A 16,660-nucleotide genomic window follows, 5' to 3' on the forward strand; every position below is an offset into this window, starting at 1 on the left:
AAGCCCACCAAGCCCAAGTGGCCTTGGGGTGGCGCTATAATTAAGGTAAACTTGTAACTCCCACAATGAACTTCTCCAAGGCCGAAAGTCTGATCTGCCCAAAACTTTGCATGTAGAATCCATGGACGCTCATGACCAAAAGTTATTTGATAATCCAAAAATTTGAAGAAGTTATACAACTTCCTGTATGTTACAGTCAAAGAAGGAAGTGATGTCATATCTCCATGTAGGTTTGGCCGATTTAATAAATGTATATAAAAATCAGAATCAGTTTTATTACCAGGTATGTGTACACATACGAGGAATTTGACTCAGGATTGTACATTGCTCACGATGTGCTTACTTATACAATAATAAAATAAAATCAGACACAAACTACAGAGTAGACAACACTAATATACACACTATGAACAAAACAATATAGACATATTAACAATATAGACATATTGACAAATAGTGCAGTGATCAGAGTGCAAAGGATGCAAGAGTAAACTATTCTCATTATGTACATGTTGAAGGTGGATATGATATACAGGTACACATACATGTACACAGTGTGATGGAGCATGTGCAAAGGATGCTGTAAAAATAAATAAGACCTATGACCTGAGGTAGGTGTATTGGTATACAGTGTATATACAATATGACATGGTATGAGCAACACTGAAATAGAGAATGGTGAATAAATAAATAATAAGTGGAAACCAGTAAACAGGTGGCTAATTAGAGACAGAGTTACTGGGTTATTGCACAGGAATTGTTCCTGACACTGAGTCAGAAATCAGCTGTTCATCAGAGTGATGGCTTGTGGGAAGAAACTGTTCCTGAGTCTGTTGGTTTTGGCGTACAGTGCTCTGTAGCGCCTACCAGAGGGGAGGAGCTGGAACAGGTTGTGTCCGGGGTGAGATGGATCTGCAGTGATGTTTCCTGCCCGTTTCCTGACTCTGGAAATGTAGAAGTCCTGAATGGAGGGCAGGTTGGCACTGATTGTTTTTTCTGCAGTCCTGACTGTCTGTTGTAGTCTGTCCTTGTCCTTTTTGGTGGCAGATCCAAACCAGACAGTGATGGAGGTGCAGAGAACAGACTGGATGATGGCTGTGTAGAACTGGATCAGTAGCTCCTTAGGCAGGTTGAGCTTCCTGAGCTGACGCAGGAAGTACATCCTCTGCTGGGCCTTCTTGATGATAGTGTCAGTGTTGGGCTCCCACTTCAGGTCCTGGGATATAGTGGATCTCAGAAACCTGAAGGATTCCACAGCAGACAGAGCTGTTGAGTATGGTGATGGGGGGCAGAGTGGGGGGGCTCCTCCTGAAGTCCACGGTCATCTCCACAGTTTTGAGCATGTTAAGCTCCAGGTTGTTCTGACCACAACAGAGAGCCAGCTGATCAACCTCCCGTCTGTCGGCCGACTCGTCACTGTCCCGGATGAGGCCGATGACCGTTGTGTCGTCAGCGAACTTCAGGAGGTGCTGGATGTAATGTTTCCCAGCCTCACCTGCTGACTCCTGTCAGTCAGGAAGTCTGTGATCCACTGACAGGTGGAGGCTGGCACAGTGAGCTGGGTGAGTTTGGTGCTGAGGATGTCCGGGACGATGGTGTTGAACGCCGAGCTGAAGTCCACGAACAGGATCCTAGCATATGTCCCTGGAGAGTCAAGATGTTTCAGGATGTGATGCAGTCCCAAGTTGACAGCATCATCCACTGACCTGTTAGCCCTGTGGGCAAACTGTCAGGGCGACAGGCCTGTAGTCATTCAGTCCAGAGATGGAGGGTTTTTTAGGGACCGGGATGACTGTGGAGCGTCTGGCCTGGTTGTACAAGACTCTGTCCCCACTTCTGAAGGCCTCCTCCTTGGTCTGACGAAGCTGCCTGAGTTTTGCTGTGAACCAGGGTTTTTGGTTGTTGTATGTGTGGAAGGTTTTGGTCGGCACACGTCCTCACAAAAACTGATGTAAGATGTCACAGTGTCAATTAGTTTGTCCAGGTCAGTGGCTGCAGCCTCAAAAAAACACTCCAGTCAGTGCAGTCAAAGCAGGCCTGTAACTCCAGCTTTGACTCATTGGTCCATCTTTTCAAAGTCTTTTCAACAGGTTTAGCAGATTTCAGTTTTTGCCTGTGTGTCGTGACAAGATGAACCAGACAGTGATCAGAGAGTCCCATAGCTACACGAGGAACAGAGCGATAGGCATCCTTTAATGTTGTGTAGCAGTGGTCCAGTGTGTTAGTGTCCCTGGTGGGACACTTAATATGCTGTCTGTCTTTTGGAAGTTCATGACTGAGGTTTGCTTTGTTAAAGTCCCCAAGAACAAAGCAGGGAGTCTGGATGTTTTTTCTCCACGTTAGTTATCTGGTCGGCCAGGTGTATTAACGCCTCACTAACACAGGCCTGAGGTGGAATGTAAACGGCGACCAGAACAAACGAGGAAAACTCCCGCGGTGAATAAAACGGTTTACAGTTTATAAATAATGTCTCTAAGTGAGGGCTGCATGATTTCTTCAATGCTGACATCTGTGCACCAACCTTCGTTTATATAGAAACCGAGTCCGCCTCCCCTTGTTTTTCCCGTGAGCTCCCTTTCGCGATCCGCGCGGATGAGATTAAATCCCAGTAGATGAAGTGCGCTGACCGGGATGTGCTCGGTGAGCCAGGATTCGGTGAAACAGAGGGCAGCAGATCTGCAGAAGTCGGAGTTGGTTCTGTTGAGGAGCAGCAGGGAAAGTTCCAGGTTCAAAAAAGAGCGGTGGAATGGTATGAGCAGTAGAAAGTCCAATGTTTAAGAGCTCTTCTCTGGTAAAAGTTACCTGAGAGGGACGGCAGAAAACAGTGTTAATTAACAAAAGGCGTTCATTGCTAAGTATTTTAATTCTTTATTAATTACTCTAGATTGGTTCAGAATTCACGTGTGCCCTTTTGGCAGTAGAAAGAGCTCACGAAGAGGCTTAATTTGATATATAGTCATTTTTATGTATATTTATAAAGTCATTTTTGCCCAATATATCACTTACACCCCTCTGGTTCTCACCCCTCGCATATTATATTTGGGGGTTGTGTGGTTCTGTGTGCCATGACAAAAATACCAGGTACCAGGGTCTATAAAAGTTGCTTATCGTCAATATTAATAGTAAATCTTAGATTATTATTTCATAAATATATCCAATATTAATTTTCTGAACCGGTTATAATGCCTGAAAATGTCATAAAACTGCTTTTAACGTAATCAAAAATGTAATCTATGTAAAAACTATGTATGTATAATGTAGTAAAGGTTCTTGACTGACATTGTAATAAAAATTTTACCCATAATGTAATACATTTCAGGTGGGTACTTTTTTTTTTTTCCAAATATAATGATGTAATTATAATGAGGGCTAATTTAATAATGTAATAATATAAATCTCAGAAATATTAAGTGTATAAGTATGTATGTACAAGTATACAAAATGGTTCAAATTTCATGGCAATTGGACTAACCTATGTGGCACTGTGACATCACATCCTGTTCCTTTTGTTGCAACCCACAGGTAGTTCTTGTGTTATAACTTGATCCAATGCAAAAGTGCCTTAAACCTGCATTCTTTCTAATGGCCAGCAGGGGGCGACTATGCCAGTTTCAAGTCAAATTGCATTGTACTGATGATGGCAGAATGACCCTACTTCTCACTTGATTTATTACATCAGTTAACACTTATCTAATGAATTTATGGTCTTGGCCTCTAGTTTCAAGTCTTCTTCAACATAGCATGATGTTCATTTAGTAAATGAACATTCCCATTATGATCCCATTTAGAGGAAAATAGACTATAAAGCAGGAGTTGCTTTAGGGCATCGCTACGACGGTGACGTGTCAATCAGGATAGAGGCGACACGTGAATACATTTGACCAGTGCAGTTGAAAAAGCTAGCCTTGAACTTGTTTTTGAGTGCTGTCTGTGTTTTTTTTGTCTAAGAGCTTTGACACTTTGACACTCACAGTGGGCTTTCAGTTGGTTAGTGCACCTTGCTAATCAAGCTGACTCCACCCTCTTGTCCAAACATGTTCACATCCAGTCAGGTCTGGTTCCAAGAAACCAAGATGACGACGGCCAAAATCCTAACTCACGTATTCAAAATGGTAGTCTGCAAAACGAGTGACGTCAGGGTGGCACGTCCTCTTTGTTTTCTGTTTTGATCATGAGGGACCATATATTTTTGCCTAGGAGGAGTCCGGGGGGAGAAAAGTAGGTTTTGCATATTTTATGAATTCACAACAAAAGCGCCACCCCAGATCGCCATCTAATTTGGCATGGTTTTGGCCCAGGTTTCATGTTAATTGGACAGACCTATGTGGATATATCACCTCCTGTTCTATACATAACCTACAGAAAGTTGTTTCTCTACAACTTACGCATTTTTGGATTATCAAAATTCTTTTATATTTTTATCATATGGGCGCAGTGTGCACAATTTCATGCAGTTAAGACTCACTGCCTAGGAGATGATAGGTTTAGGTTTTGAGTGGATCCAAGAGCAGACACAGAATCAGTGGTGGATGTGAGGTTAAAGGTATATAATGAAAAACACAAGGGAGGCTGGTGTAGCAGGGAGGGGAACTGATAATGACAAGAGGCAGGCATGCAGACAAAAAAGTGAGAAACAAGCGATTCAGAAGTATTAGAGAGTGCAAAAGTCACAATGTAAGAGACTACGTTACCATTAAATAAGCAAAAACAAAATGGGGATAAATGGCAGGATACCAGGATGTTTTTTGAGCAGCAGAGTGGATGAGGTGATTAGGATCAGGTCAGTCAAGCCAGGTGCCAAAGAGTAGTCCGCCATGCCCAGTTGCAGACCAACATACACAGGGCCTTTTCTCATTTTCGAAATGTTCTGGATCTTCAATCCTCAACTCCTTGTCTTAGTCCCTGCCACCCACGATGCAAGCTGTATATGACCTGTTGCACAGCTGCATCATCTGTCCACTGAGATGTGATCTCTGTCAGATGAGCAGACCATCTTTTGGCACTAAAGGCTACAGATCATATCTTCACAATCTAGAAACAGGCTATAACACATGGAAACATCTCGAGGTTCCAATAAACATCTAGTATCTATAGGCATAAATTTGGGAATGAGAGAGGCCCCCACACAGAGACACCACGAAGGGGGAACAAATGGGGAAACAGTGGATAAGATGCACTCCTTTGACCTAGGTTTGATTCCCACTGCGACATCCACCAATGTTTCCCTGAGCAAGACACTTAATTGACCCTTCGCTAAGCCCCGCCCCCCTTAGTTACTGTTGCACAAATTGTCGGCGCTGCAACTGTCTATTACTGCACTCCCCGGAGAAATATTGTCAGATTTGTTGGAAAATCGATCTCAAAAAGAAGCAGACACTTTTGCAGTTGCATTATACATTTGAAGGTTGTATTCAGGCTGTCACACTGACTCAAATGGACTCAAACGGACGTGAAAAAAATGAAAGATAGAAACTAAAGCCTACTGATCACACAGTACAAGTGAACCACCGCATCCCCTGACGATTGATACAAAAGACAACGATATTATGGCAGCTTGGACAGGGCCAACCAACTTAATCTGTTCTTTAACAGATCTGATGACATGGCTCCTGCCCATGCCCCCACTAACTAGGCTGCTGCCTCACCTCCAACCCAACTTCTCCCCCCTCCTCCTGGGAGATCCCTACTCCCCCCTTTTCCGGCACTCAGGTTAACAGCTCTCTCCAGCCTGACGACTCCTCTCCCCCTCCCCCACATGTGACCTCTGTGTGCCTCACTGCTGACCAGGTGAGAAGACAGCTGAGGAGACTCCACTCCAACAAGGCTGCAGGCCCTGATGGTGTCCGTCCCGGGGTGCTCAAAGCCTGTGCCCCCCAGGTTTGTGGAGTCCTTCGCCATGTCTTCAACCTGAGCCTGAGTCTCCAAAGGGTCCCTATGCTGTAGAAGACAATTTTGCCTCATTCTGTGCCAAAGACGTCACATTACAGTGACTGCAAGGATTACAGACCCGTGGCACTGACCTCCCACATCATGAAGACCCTGGAGAGACTTATTCTGGAACAGCTGCGGCCCATGGACAGACCTCTCCTGGATCCACTCCAGTTCGCCTACCAGCCCCGACTGGGAGTTGAGGACGCCACCATCTTCCTGTTCAACCGCATCTACGCCCATCTGGATTGAGCACTGTGAGGGTCATGTTCTTTGACTTCTCCACTGCTTTCAACACCATTGGGCTGGCCCTGCTAGGTGAGAAGCTGACAGCGATGCAGGTGGATGCCCCCCTCGTGTCCTGAATTGTTGACTACCTGACTGGCAGACCCCACAGTACGTGCGCCTGCAACACTGTGTGTCACCGGGGCCCCGCACGGGATGGTCCTCTCTCCCTTCCTCTTTACCATCTACACCACAGACTTCAACTTCCACACAGAGTCCTGCCATCTTCAGAAGTTTTCTGATGACTCTGCTGTGGTTGGATGTAAATGTCAATGCTCTGTATTTGTATAGCGCCTTTCTAGTCTTTTCGACCACTCAAAGCACTTTTACACTGCATTCACCAGTCATACACATTCATACACTGAGCCTAAGTGCTCAAACGGAAATTAACATTCACACACATTCATACACTGGCGGAACAGCCACCAGGGGCTGTTTGGGGTTCAGTATCTTGCCCAAGGACAATTCGACACGCAACCAGGGGGAGCCAGGGATTGAACCGCAGACCTTCCGATTAACGGCCAACCCGCTCTACCTCCTGAGCTGCAGCCGCTGGATGTACCAGCAACGGTGACGAGGCTGAGTACTGAGCCGTGGTGGGGGACTTTGTAACATGGTGTGAGTAGAACCATCTGCAGCTCAACGTGACAAAGACTAAGGCGCTGGTTGTGGATCTAAGGAGAGCAAAGGCATCAGTGACCCCTGATCCATCCAGAGGGTCAGTGTGGACATTGTGGAGGTGGCCAGTGCTATCCTGTTGCTGTTGCATGCTGGGGCAGCAGGCTGAGGGTAGTGGACGCTAACAGACTCAACAAACTGATCCACAAGGCATGTGACGTTGTGGGGGTGGAGCTGGACTCTAAGTTGGTGGCGTCAGAGAGGAGGATGCTGTCTAAGGTCCACAGGAGCACTTTCAGTGCAAGAGTCATTCCCCCAAAATGAACCACAGAGCGCCACAGGAAGTCATTCCTGCCTGTGGCCATCAAGCTCTATAACTCCTCCCTTTAAGTGTCTGACACACGAACACTTAGTTAGTTTTTTTTAACTGGACTGTATTTTCTATTTTTGTGGGGTGGCAGTGGCGTAATGGACTATCCCTGTGGTGTGAGAGACCCGGGTTCAATCCCCCACTGTGACCCATCCACCATTGTGTCCCTGAGCAAGACACTTAACCCCTAGTTGCTCCAGAGGCGTCCAACCTCTGACATGTATAGCAATTGTAAGTCGCTTTGGATAAAAGCGTCAGCTAAATAAATAAATGTAATGTAGTCCTTTTTGGTTCACCATAATAATTCTTATGTAAATATTGTACATACCCACACTCCTTTATATTTTTCTTATATTTTATATTTATACTCTTAGATAAAGTGTGTGTGTGTGTGTGTGTGTGTATGTAAATAAATAAATAAAATAAGGGTAATAACACAAGATCAGATCCACCCACGGCTGAGACTGTAAGAACATATGGGAGAAAGAGGAACAGATCACAGCAATCTCCAGATCTGCCCACGGCAGATCAAAGATCCAGTAACCATTACAACGAGTGAGTACAAAGAGTGGCAGGTATGAAGAGCTGGACAGCACCAGGCCCTGACATGATCCACACCTACTGGCTGAAGAAACTAACCGCATTCCATGAACGCCTGGCAGCACAAAATGAACCAACTGCTGAGGGATGGGACCCACCCAGAATGGTTAACCCAAGAACGGACAGTCCTGATCAAGAAGGACCCCCAGTAGGGAACAATCCCATCCAACTACCGGCCAATAACCTGCCTCTGCACAACATGGAAGCTCCTGTCAGGCATCATAGCGGCTAAGATGAGTATACATGGCTCAATACATGGACAGGGCCCAAAAGGGAATGGGTAGTAATACTAGGGGAGCCAAGCACCAGCTACTGGTTCATAGAGCAGTCACTTGAGACTGCAAGACCAGGCAGACCAATCTGTGCACCGCCTGGATTGACTACAAGAAAGTCTACGACTCAATGCCACATACATGGATACTGAAATGCTTGGAAATGTACAAGATCAACAAGACACTAATAGCCTTCATCAAGAACTGAATGGGGCTGTGGAAAACAAGTCTGGAAGTCAACTCAAAGCCAATTGCACAAGTCACCATCAAATGTGGCATATACCAAGGCGACGCACTATCCCCGCTGCTGTTCTGCATAGGCTTGAACCCCCTCAGCCAGATCATCACAAAGACTGGCTACTGATATCAGTTCCGAAGTGGAACAACCATCAGTCACCTCCTCTACATGGTTGACATCAAGCTGTATGCCGGAAATGAGCGAGTCATCGACTCACTGACCCACACTACCAGGATCTACAGCAACGACATTGGAATGTCGTTCGGACTGGACAAGTGTGGTCGCATGGTATCAAAAAGAGGGAAGATGATCAGAACCGAGGGGATTGAACTACCATAAGGCCACATTGCAGATGTTCAGGACAGTTTAGGCTGCTGCATGACTTTTACCAATGGAAAAAATTAATAAAAATCGTATAAATCTCATAGCGCTGGTACTGGGAGCCTCACTGCCTCATTGGGCTTAGACCCCTAATAGTATCTATTACAGTATCGTAAAAATGTTATTACAATATCAGTCAGGAATGTATTACATTATTGGGTTTTAATATATTTTCTGTTGAAGTGCATACTGTATTAAATTTTCAGGGGTTATTATATTATTGACTGTTGCAAGACATTTGGATGCTATACTATAAATCAGTACTAATGCCAGATGTATCTATGGTGGGAAACCTGTAAACACATCTTTGAGTCCTTGAACCAGTTGGAATGTCTTTGGAAGATCACAGTAGGGTGAGAGTCATCCTCAGCCTACTGTTAGACATTTCTTTTGTTCAGAAAATGATGTCAGAGGTTTAAATCCTTTTTTTAGGTGTTAAGTGTGTTTGAAGACGATTGAAGCGATTTTGTGTACAGAGCCGTGTGTACGTCCTCAGGTCACCATAGATGTTTCCAGTGTGGGCTTTGTCCCACTGTATGGATCCAGTGATAAAAAGAAGATCCTGGCCCTGTTCTCTCCCAGTGACCCATTCACTGCTGTGGCTCTGTACCTGCTAAACCAGTGGTGGTCAGTGGATGACATTCTCAAGACAGCAGACCCTGCTCGAGAGGGAGTTGTGGAGGTATGTGGAGATGTTTTACCAGCTAGAAACTCCTCTCTCACTATTATTCTAATCAGAGAGATCATGATGTATATGAAATGGTAAATTGTAATGGTAAGAACTGTGCTTATATAGTGCCTTTCTACTCTTCCAACTAAAACTGATGGCATTGGCTACCATGCAAGGTGCTTACTAGTCATCAGAAACAGACGCTCATACACCAATGGCACAACCATCTGGATCAATTTTGGGGTTCAGTATCTTGACCAAGGACACTTTGACATCACCACCAGGAGACTACTGGTATATGAGGAGGCGGAGAAAATGAAAGCGGCAGAAACCACAGACAATGTAATGAAGACTAATGTAAGACAAGGCCAAAGCACACTAATAACAGAAAAGTTGAAGATACTAACTTGACTTGCTATAAGTGTGGAATGAGACGGCACAAGGCAAGAAAATGTTTTAGAAAAATGTGTTGCGGCCATTGTAAAAGTAATACACACCAAAGCTGTGTCTCAATTCAGGGGCCGCATCCTTCCAAGGGCGTGGCTTTCGCGGCCTACGAAGGCATGCAGAATTATTTTTTTCGGCAAGTCTCTCTAGTAGAGAGAACAGCCTGTCCATCCTCTCTGTGCTCTCCTCTCCTCTGCCTCTCTCTGTAACCTCATCTTCCTTGAGAAGCTGAAGCAGCTCATCCTCTCTGTCCCTCTTTCTCTGCTGGCTCTCCTCCTCCTCCTCCTCCTCCTCCTCCTCCTCCTGGTCACCCACTGCAGTACTTGGCCCTGGTGTGTCCTCAAGGATAGAGGCAATTACGACCAGTGGGGTGGAATGCCTCTGTCCCAACACCTCATCCAAACCAACCTCATACAAACTAGGGCCAAGTTGCAGCAGGGGGCTTCCCACCTACACCCTCTTCTGACCCTGGACACTTGCAATCCTAAGGCACAAAAAATCAATCATGGTAAATAACAACAGCAGAAAAACAAGCTTGGAGGGAAGTCACCTTCCCCCACAGGCCCATTTTCTCCAAAATTGTCCTAATCACAGAAAAACAAAAGAAATGGTAATTTTGTGAAAACTGGAAAAGGTGACGGGGCAGGACAGAGACACAAAAACACAACAAAGGGCTGCCCCATCTACTAGTTGTCTTATTGTTAAAGGCTTTGTATAGGATGGGGGCTCATTTAACTGTAACTTTAAATACACGATGATTAAATGCAGATGTTACAAAAGTGCTATTGATACTGTAATTACCTCCAAGCCATGTTGGCAGAAAATTTTGCCCCAGTGAAGAGGTGGTCGCTCTCCCCCCACAATCTAATAAAGAGGGCAGTTTGCTCCTTGCTACCTAAAATAAAACGACCTGTTCAAGTAAGTTTTTTGCTTCACCAAACAGTAAGCAGCATAAATTGCAAAATAATAGTTATGGTAACTGTGTACTACATCCCAACGTTAACTGTCTGAAAACCAAGCAGGGTTCACAACGTGTCTAACGTTAAACTAGTCTAACATTATGTGGTATTTTTATGTACATAATATGAAGTATAAGTGATGTAAAATATCACGACAATCTCGGTAAGACGTAGGTCTGACTCTGAACCTCTTCGATTTTAAGTGAAGACGTTAAAGGCTTGGTCGTGCTCGGGCCCTATTGAATTTGTAAAGATTATTAGGGCCCGAGCACGACCGTGCAAGGTCCCTATTGTATTTGTAAAGATTATATAAATTTTTTTTTTTTTTGCAAAGTAAGCTCCTTTTTGGGGACCTGAGCATACTCGAAAACTCGCCAAACTTTGTACACACGTCAGAACTGGTGAAAAATTTCACCAGTTGAAATTTTTTACCAGTAACACCAGTAACTGTCGTGCCCTGAACATATCTACACGCCAATATTGATTTATATTCATAGCGCTAAGTGCTATGTTGCGCCACAAAGGGGATACAGGAAGTGACATATAACACCTTCATGCGGCGTCGGAACCGCGAAGTGATGAAAGGACAGCATTGTACAATGCTGTCCTTTCATCACTTCCCAGGAAACTCAACAAACGTAACCTATTGGCCTCAGGTGAAGATACCAACGATGGTCGTTCAGTCTTGGCCACAGGTAGTCTCAACGACTGTAACGACTGTCGTCACAGCAACAAGGAACACTAACGAACCAGCGGTATCGATGACCCGAGATAACGACCCCACTGAGGTTAAATAGCTGAGTTTCCCTGCCAGTCAGTCAGAACTGAAGAAGTCCTTTGGATAAGGGACGAAACGTCTTCCAGTAGCTTCAACCAAGTCCAGTTGCCCTTCATTTTAACCTTCGTTGGATAACTATGACCTGGATGACTGAGAATCTTCATAGACATCTGAACCAAACTTTACGTGCTTGATAACTCTCCCACCCCGCTATGGAGGACCACCTCAGCGCACTGAAGGAAGCCATCTGACTGTGTGAGGAGCAAGATCGTTGATGTCTGCAGGCAGAGTAGGCCTAGAGCTCTCCCGTCTGACTGGTCCACCAATGGGCAGAAGATGACCCCTTGAGACACAGCCCCTCCTCATTTGCATAATGAGGCAGAAATGCATACAGAAATTTAAAAAGGACAGGCAGAAATAAATACCATGGGTGAAAATAAATAAGGTAAAAAAAAATACAAAGGAAGAATAAAACGGACAAAAATATTAAATCACACACATAAATACATTTAAAAAATAAGTAATTAATAAATAAAGTTGAAGATTATAACGGAGAATAAATAAATAAGGTAATTATTACAAAGGTGAATAAGTAAAGGCGCTAATTAAAATATATACATCTCTCTCATCTATATATACGTCTCCTTGTATAATTTAATTACTACCTACATTTATTTATTTACTTTATTTTTTGTGTATTTAATTGGATGCTTATTTATTGAGCATTTACTTATTTCTGTATTTATTTCTGACTGTGTCAGGATCGGTCCTCCATACCCCGCAGACATCTATACACCAATACCAATTTATATTCATAGCGGCAAGTGCTATGTAGCTTCACATAGGTGACACAGGAAGTGACATATAACACCTTCATGCGGTGTCGGAACCGCGTAGCAAATTCACAGCTGCACCGGCAGAGCTCCAGAATATGGCCCGCCCAACGCTGATTGCAGCTTTAATTTAGTTTAGGTTTAGAGCTGATTAGTTGGTTAGATTCGAAGATAGCTGCAACTCCACCTCCTCTGCCTGTGCCTCAAGGAATGTGAGTATTAATATGACTGGAAGGGGTGGATTCATTTAGGCTAACATATTCTCCATCACCCAGCCAGGTTTCAGTAAGACAAAATAAATCAATATGACAATCTGATATTAGTTCATTTACTAGTACACCTTTAGAAGAGAGAGATCTGATGTTTAAGAGTCCACATTTAACTCTCCTATTCGTTTGCACTATTGCTCTTGTGGTTTTAATTTTTATGAGGTTTTTATGCACAGTTCCTCTTCTGTTTATCTTTGATTTAAATAATTTCAATGGTCAGGGGACAGACACCGTCACTATAGGATTTTCACTAAGTAACTCCTGAAATGGAGGAGCAGAGAAGTGTGTTAGACTCTGACTCTGCGTAGGGTTTTGGGTGGGTAACTGCTGAAATAGAAGGGCAGAGAAGTGTGTTAGACTGCGACTCTGCCTCCTAGTCTCAACTCTGGGTTGTCATGGATTTGGTCCACTAATAAACTGGGCCAGATTTCTAGAAATGAGAGCTGCTCCTTCCCAAGTGGGATGGATGCCGTCTCTCCGAATCAGACCAGATTTTCCCCAGAAAGTCTGCCAATGATCTACAAAGCCCACATCGTTTGCTGGACACCACCTCGACAACCAGCGGCAGAATGATGACATGCGGCTATACATGTCATCACTGGTCAGATTTGGCAGGGGTCCAGAGAAAACTACGGTGTCCGACATTGTTTTTTGCGTATGTACACACCGACTCAACATTAATCTTAGTGACCTCCGATTGGCATAACCGGGAGTCATTACCGCCGACGTGAATAACAATCTTACTGTATTTACGTTTATCCTTAGCCAGCAGTTTCAAATAAGACTCAATGTCGCCCGCTCTGGCCCCAAGGATGCACTTAACTATGGCCGCTGGCTTCGCTAACTTCACGTTTCTCAAAATAGAGCTGCCAATGATCAGAGTTGGTTTCTCAGCGGGTGTGTCTCGCTGAGTGGGGAAACGTGAACAGGTTGGTGGTGCCCCGTGGGCTTTGAATGCTTAAGACTATTCCTCCTTCGGACAGTCACCCAGCCACCCCTTCCTGGCTGCTCAGGAGATGCCGGGGGTCGGCTACCACAGGCTAACTCAGGCCGTTCCGCACCGACTACCGGGGACTGGCTAGCTACAGTAGCTAAAGACTATCTACCAAGGTGCGGAGCCGGACTTCTAAATCACTGAGCCTCGCCTCCATGACTACAAATAAACTACACTTATTACACATACCATTACCGCTAAAGGAGGCAGAGGAGTAACTGAACATCTGACACACCGAGCAGGAGAAAGTTGGAGAGCGAGAGGGAGAAGGAGAAGCCATCGCTAGTTGCTGAGCTAGTGTCGCTAACGGCTAAGCTAAAGTACTTTAGCGTTAGCTACCGAAACTTTTGAACAACTATGAGATTGAACAGCAGTTACTAAAAGATGGAAAAAAGTGAGTGCTTTGGCAAAATTACTCTAAGAATAAGTGTTTAGCGGACAGTTAGCCACTGTAATCAAACAAATTTAACTGGTATTTAGCGAGAGCAGCACAACACTTTACCAATAGACAAGCACCGGAAACGGAAATGAGTCAACATGCTTACCGCAGTACATTAGCCTTAACAGTAGACTACTTGGAGGTGCATGCCTTCTTGGCGAGCACGGAGAACTTGGCATAACACCTGTTATTGGGACAAGGAAAAAACAAACCAGAGCCCAACTCCTTTCCACCTGGTTTCATGCAGCCTTTAGATGTAAAAGCGGAACGGGATTAATAATCACTGAATCAAACAGCATTTACTTTACTTTGGCATATTGTCTTACATTACAATACATGCCTTATGTAGCCAAGGTAGAGGCCTAGCTCATACTGCACTAGTTTCATTTTTTATTATTCTATTTAATTTTTAGTTTTAGTTTCACAGCAGAAGAGTTCTTAATGCGACAAATATTTTATTCATTTTATGTTATTAGAGTACAAACACACCTCAAAAAGCTATTGTATATTAAACTTGAAGGTCAATATTATAATGTTTTATTAAAATCCGGTAACTTAATAATAATTTTCTCGGGCTTTAAATTCATACTGATTTCTATTATATGGCAGCAAAGTTGGCATTAAATTTCATCCTAGGTGGTCCAGTTACCCCTGACCTCAACCTTTGTTGGATAACTATGACCTGGATGGCTGAGAACCTTCACAGATCCTAGGTGGTATTAAAAAGGTCTTAAAATGTCATGAATTTAACTCCTATCCTGGGGATACCCTGAAGATACTGAACACCAAATTTCCCCCAATGGCTGTTCCATCGGTGTGTGAATATGTGTGAATGGTAGTTTCTGTTCTGAGCAGTTAGGCTCAGTGTATGAATGTGTGTAAATGTGACGAAGTGTAAAAGCGCTTTGAGTGGTCAGAAGACTTGAAAGGCACTATACAAGTACAGACCATTTACAATTATTACCTAGGAACAAAAGGGAATGCGTGGTACATAAGTTAGAAAGAATTTCAGCATTATAATTTGTTAACTATTCATTTTGACTTCCAATAATTATCATGTGATTTTAAAGGTATTATGCTGATGACACTATAATTTGGGGAAAACATCTACCTCAGGTTATTACCCCATTCATTTCACCATATTACCATTTTGTAAACCAAATATTACTCCAATAATACTATTTTATTGTCAGAAAGTTACAATACCAAAGTAATATTACTAAATAGATTTGTCTTGTTGCTATCTTTACATATATTTCTCCATTATTATCCTTTGTTTTTACCCCAGTCTAATATTACCCAGCTATACCCATTCTTAATATCGCACTATTAACTGGTTATTACTTTAGTAATTACATGGTATTAATTATTACCTCATTATTATCGAACTGTTACCCCACTATTACCATGTTATTACCAAGCTGTAAAGTGCTCCCAGTTTTCTAATACAATAAATTCAAACATGTGACAAGATGCTATTACATTAAGAGTAACATGTTCTATGTGTGTCCCTCAGGTGAAGACAATAGGAGAGAGAATAGTTTTATACATCCTTAATCGTGTCATCTATAGAGCCAAGGAGATGAGCTCTGAGGAGCTTCCTTTTCTCTGCCATGGAGAAAAAGAAAATGCAAAAATCCTCTGGAATAATGGAGAGGGTGTTGGCTTCTACTCGGTCAAACCTTCAGGTAATTTATATGAAATAAATTTATTGTAGTTATTTTATTCTTTCTTTCACTTGGTATATTTTAAGTAGAACAACCCACTTTTTGAGCGGTTTCTATTCAGGTTTTAGAGCAAAACTGTGTGTGCTGATGTGGAAATATGATGCCAACTCTGTTTACTGCTAAGTTGTTTCAAACACGGTGAGATGTTTTAGACTGTCTGGCCCAAAACATGTGTGTAAATCCTGCTCACTCTTTATATTAAACTTCAGGGATATTAATCTGTCTGGTTAGGAAGCATAAGCAATTGTGAATCTGTGTCACTTGCTCACAATTGCACAAAAGGTTCACTGGTGAGGCAACAGCAAGACAACCCCCAAAATGATTTTGCAGGTGGTGGCCACCGACAGATGTTCTCTCCTTATCCTTCCTGACTGATTGTTGTCTAGTTTTGTGTTTTGCTAGTGTCCTTGTCACTACTGGTAGCATGTGGTGGTATCTGCCTCCCATTCAGGTTGCATAGGTAGTCCAGCTCCTCCCAGATGACACATCAATACGTGTCATCGCAAGATTTGCTGTATCTCCCAGCACAGTCTCAAGAACATGGCCAAGGTACCAGGCAATGGGCCATTACATAAGAAGAACTGGACAGGGCCCTAGAAGGGCATCAAACCAGCAGCAGTCCACATGGTCTGTTTCTAACTGAACTGTCAGAAACAGACTCCATGAGGGTGGCATGAGGGCCTGATGTCTTCTAGTGGTATCTGTGCTCACAGCCCAGCAATGTGTGGCTCGACTGGCATTTGCCAGAGAACACCACAATTGGTAGGTCTACCATTAGCACCCCGCTTTCTTCACAGATGAGAGCAGGTTCACACTGAGCACATGTGACAGACATAAAAGAATCTGGAGACG

General features: G+C 43.6%; 1 protein-coding gene across 3 annotated transcripts in view; it reads left to right on the plus strand.

Moving 5' to 3' along the window:
- Window positions 1–16,660, plus strand: part of LOC119891758 — a 39,514-nt gene that overhangs the window by 12,925 nt on the left and 9,929 nt on the right. For all 3 annotated transcript variants that reach the window (XM_038703599.1, XM_038703598.1, XM_038703600.1), the window contains exons 3-4: window positions 9,189–9,374; window positions 15,598–15,769. In XM_038703599.1, the coding sequence (XP_038559527.1) occupies window positions 9,189–9,374; window positions 15,598–15,769 (358 nt within the window). The remainder of the gene's footprint in view (window positions 1–9,188; window positions 9,375–15,597; window positions 15,770–16,660) is intronic.

This window comes from Micropterus salmoides, unplaced genomic scaffold (assembly GCF_014851395.1).
Source record: "Micropterus salmoides isolate LMB-PRFRI ecotype aquatic unplaced genomic scaffold, ASM1485139v1 Ms_hic_scaffold_7, whole genome shotgun sequence".
Lineage (NCBI taxonomy): Eukaryota > Metazoa > Chordata > Actinopteri > Centrarchiformes > Centrarchidae > Micropterus > Micropterus salmoides.